At 40.1% G+C, this 20031-nt stretch overlaps 1 protein-coding gene across 1 annotated transcript in view; it reads right to left on the bottom strand.

Moving 5' to 3' along the window:
- Positions 1-3343: 3343 nt before the first annotated feature.
- Positions 3344-20031, bottom strand: part of ITPKB (inositol-trisphosphate 3-kinase B) — a 79800-nt gene continuing 63112 nt past the window's right edge. The window contains exons 3-8 of the mRNA XM_063304293.1: positions 19596-19695; positions 17107-17320; positions 11258-11462; positions 9252-9353; positions 6077-6148; positions 3344-5683 (exon numbers count right to left, since the gene is read on the bottom strand). Of these exons, the coding sequence (XP_063160363.1) occupies positions 5468-5683; positions 6077-6148; positions 9252-9353; positions 11258-11462; positions 17107-17320; positions 19596-19695 (909 nt within the window). The 3' untranslated portion in view covers positions 3344-5467. The remainder of the gene's footprint in view (positions 5684-6076; positions 6149-9251; positions 9354-11257; positions 11463-17106; positions 17321-19595; positions 19696-20031) is intronic.

A 20031-nucleotide genomic window follows, 5' to 3' on the forward strand; every position in this document is an offset into this window, starting at 1 on the left:
CTGGACCATAGAATACCTGGAAAAATCTGACGTTGCAAATCACTGTGCCATCCATAATAACAAGAACCTCACAACCTTACTATTCAAATCATAGTAAAATCATGAAGCTCAGGGGGTGATCTTTATCAAGTTAAATCACTATGTGATTTAAGTTACCACTGTCTTTGGGTAGCTTTTTTTTTTTAATCACAGTTTTCATATCAGAAACGTGGGATTATGGCAGCTCTGAATTGGGAGCAGCCATCATTCACAAGACCATGTGTTACGAGGACAGTTCAGTCTTCTTTCCAAGCCTGGCTTGGTTTCCTTATTTCTGAAATTCAAAGGATAAGTTACCACACTGTTATTTCAGAAGGCACATGGGAGGAACGGATGAATAATTGTTCCTCTTGATAATTCTGTTGTATTGCTGCTTTTGTTGTGGTCTGATGTATTTGATTATGTTTTACTGTTAATTGCTTTACATAATTTTATATTGCCATTAAGCCACTGTCAGGGTAGGTAGCAAGAGAGGGGATTAATACATTGAGTTATCACTCTCAAATACGATGTCTTCACATTTTTATTTTTTAAAACATCCAGATTTTAGTTATGCAGAGATAAAACACTATACAGGGATCTGAAATTGCTAGACTTCAGTGGGCCACATGCTACTCAAACCTATTGCTTCTTTCTTATGAAACAGACACTTGCTCCATAAACATATTATGAAGTTGAGAGCCAAACTAGAGGAGACATAAATAATATGATTAATTTTGAAATGTTACTAAACAAAACGAATTTGGATCAGATCGTTTTTTATTCTAGGCTTAAGTGTGTGTGCACAAGAGAAAGTGTCTGCAAGCCACATATCAAAATACCGCCATCTCTTGGCTAGTCTGAGCACAACCAGCTCATTTACAGGAAAGTTGCTTAAAAAGGCTGCTTTGAAGCACAGCCTGATCTTTTGTCTGAACGAAATAAAATGTTGAGAGTATATTAAGTTGTTTATGTCACATTTGGCAGATCCTGGTCATTTTATCTCTAACCCTGATCACTAGGAATTATGGGAGGTGAACTCCAAGAATCTGGAGGGCACCAAGTTGTAAGGCTATTCTGTTTCACCTCTTGCCTGTGGTAGCCATTCTTAGCCTCTAGAGCAGTGTTCCTCAGCCTTGGGAACTTTAAGATGTGTGGACTTTGACTCCCAGAATTCCCTAGCCAGGCTGGGAGTTGAAGTCCACACATCTTAAAGTTCCCAAGGTTGAGGAACACTGCTCTAGACCACTTGAAAAATTTCAGAGAACATAATTACACGTTGAAAACTAGAAGTACTGCTGTTTCCTCCAGTAATTACTAGGAAATTATTGGGAGAGGAGGAAGCATTGAAATAGAGCAGAATCAGAATCATTGTGTAAGATTTGTATGCAACGAACCTCTAAGTGCATGAGTCAGGAGATAAGCAAAGAGGCCATCAATTTAGGTTCAGTTTGTGAAACTCAGTGATCTCTCACCCTTTCCTCTTAAAATCTGAATGCTGAACCAGCATAGCTGGTCTTCATGGAAAGGCAAAGTTGATAACTTGATAAAACTTGATAGGATTCACTAATTGGTGCCAAAACTTCACCTCAGGGAAACTGGAGCAGTAAGAGCCTGTGCAATCTTCAGTATATTTGGAATGTCTTTCCTTCTCCACTGCATAATCTAGGTGACATTTTGAGGTTAGTGTGAGATTTCCACTTACCCTGATTTCAGAAATTATGTAATTGCCTTAGACAAATGCTTTATTTTCAGTTTTTTTCCTGCCTCTTTTGATAATGGGCAACTGACACTATTGAGGCTTATGCTTACTCTTACATGTGAAGAAATATTCAAGAATCCCATAGCACAGCCCTCAGTCTTGTACAATTATTTTGCATTTATATTTGCCTCTATTCCTACCTGATCTGATTTTGATATGGTGACAAGTTGCTCAGAAGTTATTTCCCACCTCATAATGAAGATGATGAACCAAGACAGTTCTGAGGTAATAGTTCACCATGAGTGAATGGTTCCACTTCAACATATAAAGCAACAGAGAAGGAACAAATCCAGAAACACTGTCCCTATTATGTTAGTTTGTGTTTAAAACTTGTTCCTGAATTTATCAATCAGGCTGTCCACCACTCAAAATAACTTGATAGACCGTCTTACCAAATTCTGGGACATCAGAATAAAGTGTAATAAGGGTAATTGAGAAGGATGAGAATTCTGAGAAAAAGGTAACTTTCCACCACAGTTTAACATATTTGCCTCCAACATGCCAGTATGCTATTTAAATGACAGCACTATATTCATACATATTTAGGAGTAAGTTCTCATTGGCTTCATTTGGACTTATTTCCAAACAGTTTGGTATAGCATGCACAATTTCTTATGCATCCTAGGTAAAGAACCATACAGAAAGACAGAAAACAACTGATTTACATTTTTCTGTTACTTATTCATACCCCAATTCATACCCCATACTTATGCACCTCTTACCTTGTAGGGATATGCATGTGGCTTGTTAAGAATGGACAATTTGTTTATTGAGATACTTAATGAGGTGGAATAAAAAGATACAGGGGAGGAAAATGCAAATTAACTGCTGTTGAAAAATTCACTAAAATGGCTTACATTCAAGACAAATGTATCTCTAAAGTATCTCTAAAACAGCCTTTGCAATACTGTAGTTTGAATTGGATAATTCATTGACTTGAATATCAGACAATTATATACCTGGGCCGCCGTGGCTCAGTGGTTAAGATGCTGAGTCAGAAGACCATTAAGGACAGCAGCTCGGCAGTTCGAAACCCAAGAGCACGAGCCATGTGATGGAGTGAGCTCCGGTCAACTTGTCCCAGCTCCTGCTAACCTAGCAGTTCGAAAGCATGCAAATGCAAGTAGATGTATAGGTACCACTTCAGTGGGAAAATAACAGGGATATGAAAGGAGCCCCCTCAGGCGTTCCCCGGGCAACGGTGATGTCACCGGCAAATCCTTTCAATACAGAAACGCCTTGGTAGGTGCTTCTCACACACACACACACACACACACACACACACACACACTGTGCCAAAATCTAAATCTGTGTCAAGGTGTTAGGTTTCAGTAGGTAGACTTAGAAATCTTAGTAATTTTGATATAATACAAGTCCTAGAATTTAGGATTTTGATTGTCCCACATTGCCAAAATTGTAGTACCAGTCAGTAGATTAAAGTATGATATATTACAAAATAAGTCACCATTACGTCACCAATTTCATTTACATCAGTCTCTTGCTCTCAAAATATCTGAAGCAAATGTAACACAATTAGAAAGGATAATCCATCACAACAAACTATCATGTTGTATGTTTTTATTTTAAGTTGTTTGACTTACAGGCACTGTGCACTGGTGATGTTCTATAACTCTGCAAGTTCTTTCTCTCCTTGCTAATCAAGGGGAATGGTGTGGAAAGTGTTAGGAGAATTACCTCACAGCAATAGTTCCAGCCTCCAGAAAGATCCAAAAGACATCTGGAGAAATATTTCACTTCTTTAAAAGCCATAAAGCAAAGAATCTTATTTTACAAACAAACCAGCGTAAAAAAAAAATTAAAAAGTAGATAATAGAAGTAGTTTAAAAGCTAAATACATTTTTAAAATAGGATGAACTGATGTTGCTTTGTGGTCTTTCCCCTTCCATAAATGTGGAAAGAGACTTGAAAATCTAAACATTATCCTTTAAAACAGTCCACGCATTAAGACTTAGTGTTCTAGATAACTAAAAGTATGGCAATAAATAGTACTTAAAAAAAAACAACACTTTTCCATGACACTGAGTAGAACAGACACTAGTCCATAAGGCACTTTCAGCCTAGGCTAATATTAAACAGCATAGAAAGCCTGAAGAGGAAAAAGTTCTAAGCAGAGTAATTATTTACAACAGCACTAAAGAATGAGCAACATTATCCTACTGATATATGAGTGGAGCAACACTCAATGGGATAGAATATTTCTGGAAAACTTGCAAAGGGACTATATGCCAACTAACAGTCTCCCACTAAAACATACACACTTGTTCCAGGGAAAGCACCTCCAGATATAAGCAACAGGATTATAGCGTTACTGTTTGGAAGAATAGTAGCAACAGGCTATAGAGGCATATGGAATACATAATAAATATAGAAAAGCTTAAAAAAAAAACAGCCAGGAAATGGCTCAGGAAAAATTGTAACATAAACTCATAGTCTCAATTTCCAAGGTTCTCCAAGAAAATCAAATGCACCAATAATCTTCCTCTCCCAGTTGCTGACCACTTGACTTCAGCAGTCTAATTCAAATGTTCCAGGAACTTATAACATAACTTCTATACCTTAAACAGAGACTTATATTTGCAAGACTGAAAGTGGCAAATCCTTATTTAGAGGGTCTGCCTACATTACCTGCCAATTTACCTACTATTTCATTTCTCTTCCATATTCCTTAGTAGGTATACCAACATTGTGAAGCTTACCAGTACAATATGCTGCTTGCTGATACTTTAGGAATAGTTAATGCCTCTTCTTAAAATGGGAGATTTGGAATGATTTGCTGGAGTTCACCTGAGAGTGTATTGCCATTTTCAAAAAGGACTGCAATGCCAGCAAAAAGACACCCAAAAGATGGCAGTCAGTGCCCTTGTCATTCTGCAGCAGCCCCTTTGCTGCCATGCGACCAGGTCATCCCAAGCCAATGGAAGGCTAGACAAGGGATCAGGCCCTTGTCTCAGTAGTCCAAACCAACTTCAGTAGCTAAATGGATGCACCATGTAATGTAACCCACAAAAGCAACCTTTTGCAGTTGCTACAACCATGTAAATATTGCACAGTAAGTACAAGCCAACAAGAAATTATTTTCTTATGTAGAAAAGTCTACCTGATGTTAATTACTCCTATAAACTATTATATTCAAATCCTTATATTTAGGGAAGTTAGTAAATATAAGTTGCTACCATTCCTTTTGTGGGAGGTTCCCAGGAAGAAAGAACACCTATCAGAAAGGCCCAATATAAGCATGCTTTCAACATCAGTGGCCCAAAATAATGCTAGCTTTAGACATGAGAGGGCAGCAGATAACTACAAATGCATCCTTCACTCTGGCAATTATGAGCTAAATACAATTTAAACAAGACTAGGGCATTATCTTCCTTGTCCTCAGGCACATAAGAACTGTATCAGATTTTTTACATAAAAAATATTTTCTGTATTAGGATGCAGGAGGCCTAACTTCTAAGGCCAATATTACTATCTGGCTTGTTTAACGTTAACTTCATGTTCAGTGTTTGTTTGGGCACATCACTGCACATTTACACTTTAAATAAAATAAAAGGAGCTTCTGAATCTTAGAACTGGAAGAGAAGGTGGAAGAAAAGTGTCTTGTAGTGCAGATCAGAAAGTCAGTTGGAGGAACCAGGGTGTGACAGTGGCAGAGCTGGACCCTTGGCTTTAATGCAGATATTCACTTTGAGACAATTCTGTTAGGATCTCAATCAGATTATCCAGCCCCCAGAGGTAGCCATCCTCTCTGTTCCCTTCTATCCAGGGCACATTGTGCTGGAGAACTTGACCCTCTGGAAGTGGAGTGGTTTTCCCAAAATCAATCATCCATACTTTGGCCTGCTCCCTCTTGTCGTGGATGAAGAGAAGGGAACTCCCAATTACCTGCAAAAACAAGTGCAAAACAATGAGTATTCTACAGCAGGAGTTAAGAGCAAGTGTTCAGAATTCTTCTGAAGATAAAGCCTGCAACTTAAAACATCTATCTCCACAGGCTATTAGCATTATCAAATTAAAAACTGGAGTTTTAGGTTCTGAATTTCCAAGGGTAACAAAATGTCAACATGTGAGGCAGTGAAAAATGTTTCCTTGGGTTCTCAATGCACACAGAGTTGTGATGTACATGCATTTCTTTTGAATTTTCCTGAACCAGATGTCCAGTGATTTCCATTTGTGTGTTTGGGTGAACTGAATGTGATTTGATTGATTTAAAAAACTTGACCTAGGTCAAATCAGTTCACCTAAACACAAAAGACAAATGGGAAAATGAAGTTTTACCTCATGGCTCTTGAAGAATGGTGATGTTTCCAAAGTATCATGGATCCCCTTTAACCGGTTAAGATAACTGTTCTGAAGTTGCAAGAAAAGAATATTGTTAGTCATACGTACTGTGTTTGCATGCATACACACACACAGACAGACACAGACACACACACCAAGCCATAACTCCTGAATCAGATGCATTCCATATCCCAGCCCAGATACCAAATGACTTACAGAAAATGAACAACAGTTGAGAGAGGAGGAAGGAAAACACTTAAGGCAGTGGTAGGTAATCTTTTTTGTAATGTCAAAGCAAAATCCCTCAGTGTTTGTATGGGAAAAACTAGAGAAAAAACAGAGGAGGTTGAGCCAGAATTAAAACTAATATTAATTAAAATTAAACTAATTATAATGAATCACTTGCCATGTATTTAATACTTTCATGGTTTTATCAGATTTAAAAAATTACAATTTGGTGGCAACTCCTGGAGGGTCTCTGAAGGCACATCCAAGCCTTTTGAGTGCCACAGTTGGCTCTGAAGCCACAGACTGCCCACCTTTAACATAAGAAATTTGGATTATGGGAATTATTCAGATACACTTGAATTTTGTTCACACCTTTCTAAAAGACAGGACTGCAAGCCATTTATTTGCATAAAAATGACTTCGCATTGAACACAGCAGCATCGCTCCTAGCACTGCTCAACCTCATTTCTGGGGTGGTGGTGGGGTTACTCAGGCTTACAGTGCTGGGTGACTTCAATTTGCCCTTCCTGGTTGGAGGATCCAAGGTGGCTCAGGAGTTCATGGCCATTATGACAACCACAAGCTTGTACCAAATCATCATGGCCTCAACCCAAATTAGATCTGGTTTTTGTCCTGGAATGTGATCTGAGGGTAGAGGGCATCTGTCCTTTGTCACGGTCCTGTCATCAGTCTCTATGATGTCAGCTCTGCACTTATAGTCTGGATACCTGTCTTTCCTGGTTGGTGAAAGCAGGAAGCAGGATCAGGGCCAGAGTGATGGTTAATGCAACCTTGAGAAAAGAGGTGCTGTCATCGGTTTGAAAGTAGTAGTGTCCCATCCTCAAGAAAACACTGTTGAACTCAGCAGGCTTAAATAACTACCTACAGCAACAAAATGCCTGGAAGAAATAGATTTTCTGGACCTGTTTCAGTCAGGACTCAGGCCTGGATATGGCACTGGAGCCACATTGATCGCTCTTGCAGAGGACCTGAGGTGAGATTGGACAATGACAGTGTGACTCTCCTGGTCTTGCTGGACCTCTCAGGGACTTTTGATATCATCAATCATGGTGTCCTCCTGGACTGCCTAGAAGGGTTAGGTTTGGGGTTGCTGCTTTGCAGTTGTTCTCCTCCTTTCTGGAGGTAATGGAAGGGGAGGTCCAGTCCTATAGCTTTTTGTTAGGGTGTCTCACAAGGCTTGATTCTCTCACCTCTCCTTTTTAACATTTATATGAAGCCATTGGGAGAAGTCATCTGGCAGCCAGGGTTAAGTATCTTCAGTATACTGATGGAACTCAGTTGTATATCTTGACCCTGGGCCAAACAGGAGACATGGCTAATGTCCTCTCCTGATGCCTGGAGGCTATCAGGATCTGGATGGAAAAGAAAAGGCTTAGGCTTAATCCCAGCAACATGGAGTAGCTGGTTCTGGACAGAGTTGCACTCTCCTGGGCAGAATTGATTCAAAATCTAGGGCTCCTCCTGCACTCTCAGCTTATCAAGGAGCAGGTGACACTGTGGTTAGGGGGGCCTTCGCATAATTACATCTTGTGCATCAGTTACAACCTTGCCTGAAAAGGATCTCATGCCTTAGTTACCTCTCATTCGAATATTGCAATATGCCCTATATAGGCTGCTTCGGTTGGTTCAGAATGCAGTGGCTTGAGTAGTGACAGATGCCACAAGGTATTCCTATGTAACACCTCTGTTTCAGGAACTGTGGTAGTTGCCAGTTACTTTCCAGGTGCTACTTATAAAGGCCTACATGGTTTGGGACCTGGATATCTTTGAGACCACCTGCTCCCACTTCCACCTACTCCCGTCTATGCAGTAAGTCCCTTTTTTAAGAGAACATCATCCACAGGGATTCTGAGGATGAGTTTTCTTGTGGAAACTGTCTCCCTGGCCACCCACCCACCTCTACAAGATTAGACTAGCCCCCTCCCAGTTAACATTCTGGAAAGCTCTTAAGACCTGGCTGTTTCAAAGCCTTTGGATTGTTGTGTAGGAGGCTCCCTACTATTGTATATGTGAAGTTTATTTATTCCTTTGTGTAAAGTTTATTGCAATTGTAATTTGTTGTTTATCTTAATTTGTTTGCTATTTTGATACATTTTTAAAATCCTTTTACTGGAAAGGGGTTTGTAAACTGTTCTGAGTCTGTGGATTAGAGTAGTACATAAGCTGTAGAAAATAAACATTTGTTTGTATCTTCTCACCAGGGTAGCAATTTAATAAAAGAAAAAAGAAAGGAAGAAGAAAAGGATCTCATTAAATCTGACTGGGCCTAAAATTAAATTCATTTGTTCAACAGAATGAAGAGATAATGCAATTTTGGTTATATATTCCAATATTTATATGCTCCCTTTGAAAAACAATTTCTTCTAAGGCAGCTGACATATACAAACCTTTTCTTAAAAATGTTTATTATAGTGTGAGGAGGCTGAAAAGCCTTGAGCAAGTTGCCATAATTTAAACCAAACTATTAGCGGTTTTGGCTAGATAAAGCAAGAGTTAGGAGCCTTTGGTCAGGAGCCACACCTTATTTTATATTTATTTTGGAGCCCTGCAAAGCATATTGCTGTGACACCATCAACCACAGCAAAACCCAGTATTTTTTACTTACTTGGCTGGGGTGTTTGTATTGTTTTTACTCAAAATGGGTGTTAGGCCCATCAGAGGTATAACACTTATTTTAGGGATTCATTAGTAAAAAGAACCCCCCCCTCAAATCCCAGCATTTTGCTGAATTTTGGCAGCAAATTATGGGGGGGGCTCAAAGGGGCATAAAAATGGATCTGGGGGCAGTTATGGCCTGCTCATCCTTGAGTGAAAGCATTGCCCATTTTATTGCACAGCTCCCCTTTACGTTTTGGCATGTGGTTTTGGATGTTAAATTAACCCAAAGTAAGGAGCGTCAAAGGAAATAGCTGGAGTGACTCACCAGAATGTTATGGTTTCCTTTTGTAAATTCTCTGAAGGCGTCCATGACTTGTTCCTTTGTCCGAGTCTTCTTGAAATCCCTGTTCACGGTGCCATCTTCTTTCTTTAAAAAGCGACAACAAAGGCATGGCTATTAGTCAGAACCCTTTTGTATTAGTATCACTTGCTGTTCAGTAACAGAATGCAGCATATCCTATGACAAAATGTAGGGCCAGTCATCACAGCTTAATAAAAAGCTACAGGGGGGAAAAGACTGCCTTTTTTGCTGGGTATCTGGGCAGACTGGAGAAGTCATTTCTATGTTTATAGCTTTCAGTGAAATCATTTGTGTCCAGCTGCTGCCAGTGGAAGCATTCCTCTTCCATTTGAAGCTTCCTCTAGTTCGGAGGGTTTGGAGTGGACTATTTTGGATATGTGCACATGGCTGCAAAGGAGGTGAGAAAAATTCACTTTATGAGCAGATACCCCATTGCACAATGCTAGATATATAGCTCTTCAAACACAATGCATTTTGGAATTCATGGTAATTATAAGGCTGGAATCTATATGTTGACCCAAACTTCCTGTCCTACCAGCTGTGTATGAAGGATTTAATGTAGTAAGCTATTGTTAGGAGATTGCATTCAGCACAACAGTGCAGCCAGTGGAAGTTGTAGACCATTGATTCACTTACCTCAATGATGTTATTCCAACTGGCAACAGTTCTCCAAGTTCTTAGGCAAACCCTAAGATTAAATCTGGCCTAAGAATTCTTTAAACCCATATGATTTATTACATACCCCTCCTCTTAAGATTTAGTAATGGGCACAGAGATGGATGAAGTCAATACTAATATAATCGAGCAGATATAACCCACTGGTGTAGTTTAGATCTGGACTGGAATGACAAAATATCCCTCATTTGGAACCATACTTCCTCTATTCCAAAACATGTGTGGCAACTTATTTTCACTCTTGCTTTCTCTTTCCTGAAAATATGATCCTTGCTTTGAGCTACCAATATTTTTCAGGTAGCAATTTTAAATGAATGAATGAATGAATGAATGAATAAATAAATAAATAAATAATAAAAAAAAATGTAGAGTCAAAAAACTACGTTTTTATTGTACTTCCTTTAAGACTTTAATATTTTCTTCCTAGCAGCTTTAGTTTTGCTAAGGACTGGTATCTGAAACCCACAGCTATGGACTCAGCCCAAAGTTTAAGGTGGGTGCTATTTTTTCACTCCAATGCCTTTTTTGTACTTCTCCAGATATCCAAACAACTGGGGGAGTGTTGCAACGTCTGCAACATCCAGTAAACCATTTGCATCTGAGCTTTTGCTGTTGCTCAGATACATGGGGAAGAATAAGGTATGAGACACATTCCACTTATAAGAACAAGCAGTGCCCTGCTGGATTTGACTTGGCTCATTTAGTCCAGCAGTCTGTTCTCTCCTAGTCTCCCAGCAGCTGTTGATCCCCATGACTTCCATGAACAGGTCCAACCCTTTTTTGAAGCCAGACAAGCTGGCTTCATGACGGATGGAGGCTACAGCAAACCTGAGCCTCCATACAGTCATGCTAGATTGCACTATTCAGAGTTTCTTAGGAAGAATTCACAATCGACTGTGTTCTCTATTCATAGGACCAGTCTCTTGGTTGAATGAGTATGTTTAAAACTACCACTATATATACCTTCATGACTATGCATAATGATATAGCAGGAGTTTCTATTAGAAGTATGGCAGGAAGTTTGACATCTGTCAGCTGCATGTGTCCAATGACTGATCACAGAAAGGAGGAGGGAAAGAGTTTACGCCACAAAGAATTCCATGATCCTGCCATCCCAAGTTGGTAATGGGAAAGCACATCTGTCTCCAAAGGAGCCAGTTTCAATAACAAGCACTCTGCAGGATGTATTATATACAGAATAGTCAAAAAAATATTTGGTATTTTACATTGCATGGCAAGTTAATCACAGACATGTTTCCCATGCACTGTTGCAACAGATGAATCTGACAATCTACCTTTATTCCTTCGATCCGGAACCCTAATGTTGCTGTAGAACTTATGGTTTCTCTCCACTGCATGTATCGAGGCTTGGTCACTGCACGTTGAGAGTTCTCCTCCTCAGTCGGAGCCTCAGGATCTACTTCAATCATCTTCTGATACATGTCTTTCCGCAAACTTGGCTTCTTTCTGGCCTTCGATAGCTCCTCCTCCAGATAGGTTCTGCAAAGACAGTATATGTTCACATTATCATATTTGGAAACTGATCCATTACCATTGTATCACTGCTGTCTGGCAGGTGCCCAGGTTCATTCATTCATTCATTCATTCATTCATTCATTCAATTTCTATAGCTGCCCATCTCAACCAGTGACTCTGGGCAGCTCACAACAATAAAAACCATAAAACAATTACAATTAAAACAATTACAATAAAAAATAAATATACATGGCTGCCAAGTAAACAATGTAAGATGTCAATACAACCAAAAAATGGGACCATTACCACACTCAGAGCCCCAGGCCCAGGCACATAGCCAGGTCTTCACGGCCTTACGAAAGGCCAACAGGGTTGGGGACATCCTGATCTCTGAGGGGAGAATATTCCAGAGGGCAGGCACTACGGCTGAAAAGGCACCCCTTCTAGTCCCCGTCAACCGACATTCTTTGGCTGACGGGATCCGTAGCATGCCCAATCTACCAGATCGAATTGGATGGGTAGAGACACCTGGGAGAAGGCGGTCCCTTAGGTAACCTGGTCCCAAGCCATGAAGGGCTTTAAAGGTGACAGCCAGCACCTTGAATTGCACCCGGAAGCACACTGGCAACCAATGCAGCTCCCGTAGCAGCGGTGTTACGTGTGTCGAATATCTGACTCCACTTACTACCTGGGCAGCTGCATTCTGCACCAGCTGAAGCTTCCAAATGCTCTTCAAGGGCAGCTCCATGTAGAGCGCATTGCAGTAATCCAGATGGGAGGTCAAGAGGGCATGAGTGACAGTGAGTAGAGCCTCCCAGTCCAGGAATGGGCACAACTGGTGCACAACCCGAAGGTGTGCAAAGGCCCTCCTAGCCACGGCTGCCACCTGCTCTTCAAGCAGGAGCCGTAAGTCTATGAGGACCCCCAGATTGCACACCGGGTCCAGATTGCGCATCTTCTCTAGAACAGAACAGGCAAGACACAGACACTGAAGTGCATTTTCTATTATTGGTCCTCATGGAGGAATACATGTTGCTTGTGTTGCTAGAACATTATCATTTATTCTAATATTAAAGAAGTCAAGACTATCTACAATCGGTACAACACTAAGAGCAAACTTTTTTTTAGTGATTCAAGTAAACACACTGCCTACTGGAGTCAGAATTGCCCTTCAAGGGCTTGGTCTTGTCAGCCTAGCCTAGCCTGAAGTGTTGAGGGAACTTCAATTTCAAAAAGTACATGGTATGGACAGATGACCCCTGGGCCTTAAAAGTCTAATCAGTGGAGCATTCATCTTGAGTATAGATTGACTAGGATGGTTTTCAGTGGCCTCCAAAATTGCCATCTGTGTTCATATGGCAAACGCTTTAAGGGACTTTGCCTCAGAAGTGCATTCATGTTTACTTCTAAATAAATAACACTCATACAACAGTCATATGGGTTAATCTATGGGTATAACTAATAACGTGTTAGGAGAGCTATGAATATATATTAGTATTCTTGGGAGGCTGGATACATAATACATTTTGTATTCTGGAATCTATTCTAAACCAAGCCTGCTATGGAGAGTGCTTATGTGTGAAAACAATTGCTTTCTTCTTCAATAATACATGCGGTAAGCAGCCAGAAATGGGCTGAGTCACTAGTTCTGAAAGGTCCATGAGTGATGACATGGGTAGTTTCCTTAAGGTATTTAAATTGTGTATTTTGGAATAGTTTCCATATATATATAACTATTCCATATATCTCACCACTGGGTGAGATCACCTGTCATCATGGGATGAGGTATCATCAATATGCCGATGATACTCAGTTATATATCTCCATCCTGGATGAGGTAAGTGATGCTGTGACCACCCTTTCTCGATGCCTGGGGGCTGTAGGGGTCTGGATGGGGAACAACAGGCGTCAGCTGAATGTGGTAAGATGGAGTGGCTGAGGGTTGATGGCTCCTCTGTATCCGGGAAGTTGTCATCTTTAGTTCTGGATGGGGTTGCACTGCCCCATTCAGACCCGGTGCGGAACCTGGGAGTCCTTCTGGACTCACGACTCCTGCTCAAAGAGCAGGCAGCAGTCGTGGCCAGAAGGGCTTTTGCACAACTTTATGTTGTGAGCCAGTTACACCCTTTCCTGGATTGAGATGCCCTCCGAGCAGTCACTCATGCACTGGTCATCTCCCATAAAGACGACTGCAATGCGCTCTACATGGGGCTACCCTTGAAGAGTATTCAGAAGCTTCAGCTGGTCCAGAATGCAGCTGCGCAGGCAGTTATTGGCGCCCCAAGATCGGCACATGTGACATCACTGCTGCGCGAGCTGCACTGGGTGCCAGTTTGCTTCCCGGTCCAATTCAAGGTGCTGGTCATCACTTTTAAAGCCCTATATGGCATGCGTCCAGGTTACCTAAGGGTAACCTCCTCCCCATAACATCGACTTGTCCCACCCGGTCATGCAGAGAGGGCATGCTATGGACCCTGTTGGTAAAGGAATTCCACTTGGTGGGGCCCAAGAGGTGGGCCTTCTCTGCAGTGGTCCAGGCCCTCTGGTACATTCTGCCTCCAGAGGTGAGGCAGGCCCGTTTGCTCCCAGCCTTCTGGAAGACCTGGTTCTGCTGCCTTGCCTGGGATGGGAAGAGCAATAGTTCTTCCCTGGGGGTGGCTGGCGTCTTAAAGCCCTCCTCACTGAATGAGATCTTATCGCTGCTTGGATTTTTTTATCTATTTTATTTCCTATTTATTATCAGCTGCTGGTATTGTATTTTATGAATTTATGGTTTTAATTGTTAATTTTATTGTAAACCGCCCAGAGTCCCCCTTTTTGGGGGAGATGGGCAGTGATAGAAATTTGATAGATAGATAGATAGATAGATAGATAGATAGATAGATAGATAGATAGATATAGTGCTTCCACTTTATCTACTGGCAAGTAGACATGCCAGAATGCTACTGACCTTTAATTTTATTTGCAGCATAATGAACTTAAGTATGGAGTACAGTAGATTGAACAAAAATGTTTTTCTAAGTTAATCTTCCCTTTTGCCCACTAGAGAGCTCTGTCTTCCAACATCTACAGCTATACTGCTTGAAATATCACTGCAGAGTACTCATTCAACAAAAGATATGCAACCACTCTGCAGCACTTTCAGTGTCCTTTAACCCTAAATGTTAGGATCCTGGTTACAGATCCTATAAACTTCTACAGGTTTACCTTTACCTTAATTCAACCCCATATTTGCAGTATTCTAATATGCTAGAAATATGCTAGCATATTTCGAACCTAGAAGTTCGAAAACATGCCAATGTGAGTAGATTAATAGGTACCGCTTCGGCGGGCAGGTAACGGCGTTCCGTGTACTCATGCTGGCCACATGACCATGGAAGTGTCTACGGACAAACGCCGGCTCTTCGGCTTTGAAATGGAGATGAGCACCGCCCCCTAGAGTCGGACACGACTGGACTTAATGTCAAGGGAAACCTTTACCTTTACCTTTCCCAGTCATGAGAACTTCTCAGTTCTTAGCAATAGCTTTGTATCTCAAACATGGAAGGTCCCAGGTCCATGCCTGGGAACGTCAAGTTGAGAAGAGTATATGTGCAAGATGCAAATCCATGGTCAATGGCATATTTATTGGTCTCAGAATGATAACATCTTAAATCATGGGCAGACAGCCTGCTGTGCCCATAGGGGTTTTACTGTTCCCACAATGCTTTGCCATTGGCTATGTTGGCTGGGCTTCTGGGAGCTGAAGAGTCATAAACTATTATTTAAATGGTGAAGCAGGTTGCTTTTTCCTTTCTTAAACCTTACCATGATAACTAGAACTCTGCTAGACTACACTAAGTGGTCACATAATCCACTGTCTTCTCTATAGCTTCTAAGCCCACAAGCAGAGCATGTCTCCCAGCAGTTTCTGTGCAGGCATGTTCTAAATCTGAACTTCAAGGTCATGCTTAACAAATGTTAATATATCTCTATTTCACTGATTTCCTTTGAAAATCATCTGAGCTAATGATTACATAACATCTGTATGGAAATGATGCCCGTATATTGTTTTGTGTGTGAATAGCTTTAGTTTGCCTACTGAAAATTAGTTTAATTGTGCAATCTTGCTTATATTTGAGATAAAATAAAAATTAAAACACTGAACTGATTCTTCTTAGCACTCTACTTTCTGAACATTGCCACAAGGATGCCCGTATACAGAATTATGCAGTAGGCCAGAAATACATTCTAAGATTGCATTCTGGCAATCATGGGTATCAATAATTTTCATATCTTCCAGTTTTTCTTCATTTTTCCCAATATACACTGTATTTTTACCAACCTAGTTAAGAACCTAGTAGCTCTTAGAACTACTGTGTCTGAAGGTAGCAGACAGCTTTGCCATTGGCCATGCTATCTGGGAATTTTGGGATCTGCAGTCCCAACAAATCTGGAGGACATCAACATGTTTGAAATATATGAACTGTGTCACTGATATTTAACATATATTCTATGTGGTATTAAACAGAGTATTTATATTTCATTTTGAACAGACTCGTCCAGGTTCTCTATATAATTGAAGGGCTATGCTAAACACACTCTCATGCAGATACTACAGAATAGCAAATTTATAGGTTGTTTTTAGGTCAAGTAAACTGTAATAATCCTCTATTATCTCTCTGAGAAGTATGTACTTTTTTGGAGAAATGTACTGGTCAACCCACAGCTTAGGATGTTTTTCCATTTGTTCGTGCAGTTAATTTGATCTTTGCTTTCCTTCAGTGCAAGAAGATTCTAAGCCAAACAGAGCAAACAGCCTTTTTTTTTTTTCCATAAAGAGTAAACTTATGATGACATAGGACAGTGAATTTCCTTATCCATCATGGATTGGGGGTGGATAGACAGCATAATTCAATACCGGAAGTGCTATTAAAAAGTAGTTTATTAAGGACTTTTTCTCCAAAGCTTTCATTAAACCCTTCATTGTACTTTCCCATATTCAAACCGAATAATTTTAATTAGAAGATGCCATTATAAGAAACTTGTGCAAAACTTGAAAAGGTCCTGAATATATTACTAGCCCAAATGATCTAGAATTCCCCTTTTGCCAATTTCCCCTATTTTAAATTATCTATATAAAAATTGCAGACTATTCATCCAGTTATGTTGGACATCACCTCCCTTACCGATTAACATGCCCATCCACTTTACTGACTCAGAGTAATGGGAGTTGCAAATCTGAATGTCATTAGATTAGGGAAGATTCTTTTTTTCAGATTGTTCCTTTTATTATTCAGTGGAGAGAACCTAATTTTGTCTACAATCAGGCTTCACTTGTCTGTTCATGCTTATAACTCAAACAGTGAAATCATCTGCTTTTCCAAGACAATCATCTCTGCCAGATTTCAAGCAGAGATAAAAATCAGCTTGACCTATAGTGATCATGCAAGAACATCTGATGTGCAACTGAACTTCAGATTTGCATTAGAGCAAACAGATCAGTATACAGGTTTTTTCAGTGTTGCTTTAACAAGCCCTCAGCAGGGTTAGGGCAGGGCAAGGCCAAATTACTGTGCTCATTCTCATATACAGGTAGTGAAATCTATATTTGCCTCTTATTTCTTTTACCAAATATTGCTGTGAGAATCAGGTTACTCTATATTCTTGGCTATAAAGAAAAACTAACCTGACTCCCATCTTGCAGTCCATGACACAAGGAGAATCAAAATCAGCCAGGAGATCTTCCATCTGATTATACCTCTCCCCATCCTTCACAATATCTCCGTGATAGGCAGGGACATAAGGCTTAAGGACATCATTCATCAAACGGTCCAAACAATGCTGTTCAGACTCACAGTGCTTCTTTAATATCCTCCCATTTGCAGCTGCTTTGAAGCTACCTGAAAGACAGACCAAAACAACATTGTTGTTTTTTAAATGCAGACTTCTTAAAAAATTGGAACAAAGAATATTTCACACAGCTATGGAATGCCTCAGCTGTCCCTGCCTGGTATCTTCCAGATATGTTGGATTTTAGTACCCATAACATTCAACCAGCATCTGGACAGCACCAAATTGGGAGAGGCTTGAATTCCTTGTTCCTTCTACAGTCTGTTTACAACATGGTCATGGCACTGACATATGAGATGTGTGCATCTCATGTGCAAGTTTAATGACCATAGAGGAGAATGGTGCTAATCCCACATACACAAATACTAATGACTTTCTTTCTGCTCAATTGTTTTGCTCCAGACACAGCTCTCTTCCTGCTTTTTGTACTGAAAATGATCTAAAAGTTACAAAGAGGCTTATATAAAGGATTGAAGGGGTAGGGGAATAATTAAATAATCAATAAAGTATTCTAGCCACTTTTTAAAGCATTTCTGGGCTCCTCATCCTGTTTCTGTTTTGTTCTGTTTTGTTTTGATCAAGACTGATCCTCTATGTGTGAATGAGAGAGACTGGTGAACAGAAATCTATATCCAGTATAATCTCATTTGATTTAGGACAGAGACCCATGTTCATGTGCAGATCATGCAGTTTTCCTTGAGTGGAGGTGCAGATTCACTGCACCAGGAATGCCAGAAGGCGAAATACACACATGCTCATAGCTACCCTTCAGTGCAGGAGTGAGAATATTAATTCATTTTAAGGTTAATGCTGAAGGGCCAAATAACCTCCCAGGATGCCTTCTGAGAGCCTAACCTGTAAAGACCCCCTTACCCACAGAGGATAGCAATCTAGTCATTGAGAAGGAGATCCTGCCTCCTCTCTCAATGAAAGGAGAAAAGAATTGTGCTTTCTCTGTGCACAGAGTAACGCTGGTATCTAGACATGGAGGAAAAGCTAGAATCTCTTTATCACTTTGTTTCTGTGGACAGGACTTTGTGGAGGGGGAAAGGATTCCACAAGGGCTTTGGTGTAATGGATACGCAGGCCTTACAGACTCACAGGCCAGAGGTGCTCCACCCCTTCTTTAATATAATGTAACCCAGGGCTGTTTGGGTAGATAACTAGGAACTCTGTGGGAAGAATGACTCGTATCACATAGCAGCAGATGGAAATTAGAGGGAAGTCTAACATCTAAGTTAAATATAAGAAACTGTATAGGAAGCTAGCAATATTGCTTTGCTTACAAAAACAAGTTTACAATTATCTATAGGGGGTATACTCAGGATATCCTCATTATGGGGAAGGGACTATGCTGTGTGGATATCTCTGGTGGAGCGTTAGAGCCCTATTTTTCTGAGGTACAGCGAAGATTTGCGTTGTAAGAAATTCAAATCATTTGTCTGCAGCAGAGACATAGGCTTATTATGTGTCTACACTGTTAACATGACAGGACAAGGGGAAGATAGAACATGTTAGTCCTTGGATCAATTATTTCAAGTAGCATTAACTTTTCAAGGCTTCAGAGGTAAGCAACATTTTGGAGCTGTTGAGCACAACTGGAATTTTAAGAGAAAATCATGGGTGATCTCGCAAAGCAGCTGTCATAGGAAGTTATGCATACTTATAAAATGGTCATCATGGCTAGTTTCAGAACTACTTCCCAAGGATGAGTCTCACAATCCCTTCTAGCCCCTCAGCTTATTTTTCTCTTTTTTCATGGCATGTGACACTTTTCCAAACAAAGCACTAGGCTGCAGCCACATCATTTTTATTTTCTAGGAATATTTAAGGAGTCTATATAAGCTAGAGTCATTCTCCTTAAGCAAAAATTATTCCAGAGATCCCAGAGTTGCTGTGAGTTGGGTGTCATATGTATGTAATAAATAACTATTATTGCTGTTGTTATTGTTATTATTTAAAATTATGTTAGAAGCTGGTGTCTTGTTGCAACAGCAGCTTTGCATTTATTATAATCTTTTAATTAAAATAATTCTTTAAAAATAAAATCAGGTCAGTGAGTTTCTGTGGGCATTACTGATTTCCTCAGGTGCCTGGTTGGCTATGTCTAAAAGAAATCAGCAGTTCTAATACAAACCTAATCTGACATTATAAAGATAAAACTGTAGGAGAAAAACACAAGTACTTATAATTCAATTTACAGAAGTAATTTATGTTGAGGCTAGCTAATTATCTTAAATCCCCCAAGAGACTTCCTAAGCGTTTTCCTTTCATTAAGTGAAGTTTCTCTTTGAGATGGAAACAGCACAACTTGATCTTTAATACCTGCATGCCCTGCTAATTGGATCCAGGGATATTTCTTCTTAAAAGACATAACAAAGGGGGACCAATGCACCATGTTCTTGATTTTCCGCCACGACTTGCTCTAGAAAAAAAGAAGATAAATTAAGGAGACTACAGAAAGTGTACTGATAGCAATATCTAATGTAAAGACTCTGGTTAAATATGAATAGTGAGATACTGGTGGCACAACAAGCTCAACCAGGCATCTGTGCTGAAGAAAACATCAACTAAACAATTTAAGGATAAGCCAATCTACTGGATATTTCTTCTTATAAGATTTGTTAAGATGTTCAGACTTTCATGATTTGCTTGCAGTTCCCACCATTATACTTGTATGTATGCATATCTGACAGAGGAAAAAGAAAGATATATTTGAAAATTAAGTAAAGGAAGATATCTAAAAAAAATGTTTAAAACC

The sequence above is a fragment of the Candoia aspera genome, chromosome 1 (genome assembly GCF_035149785.1).
Source record: "Candoia aspera isolate rCanAsp1 chromosome 1, rCanAsp1.hap2, whole genome shotgun sequence".
In the NCBI taxonomy this organism is placed as follows: Eukaryota; Metazoa; Chordata; class Lepidosauria; order Squamata; family Boidae; genus Candoia; species Candoia aspera.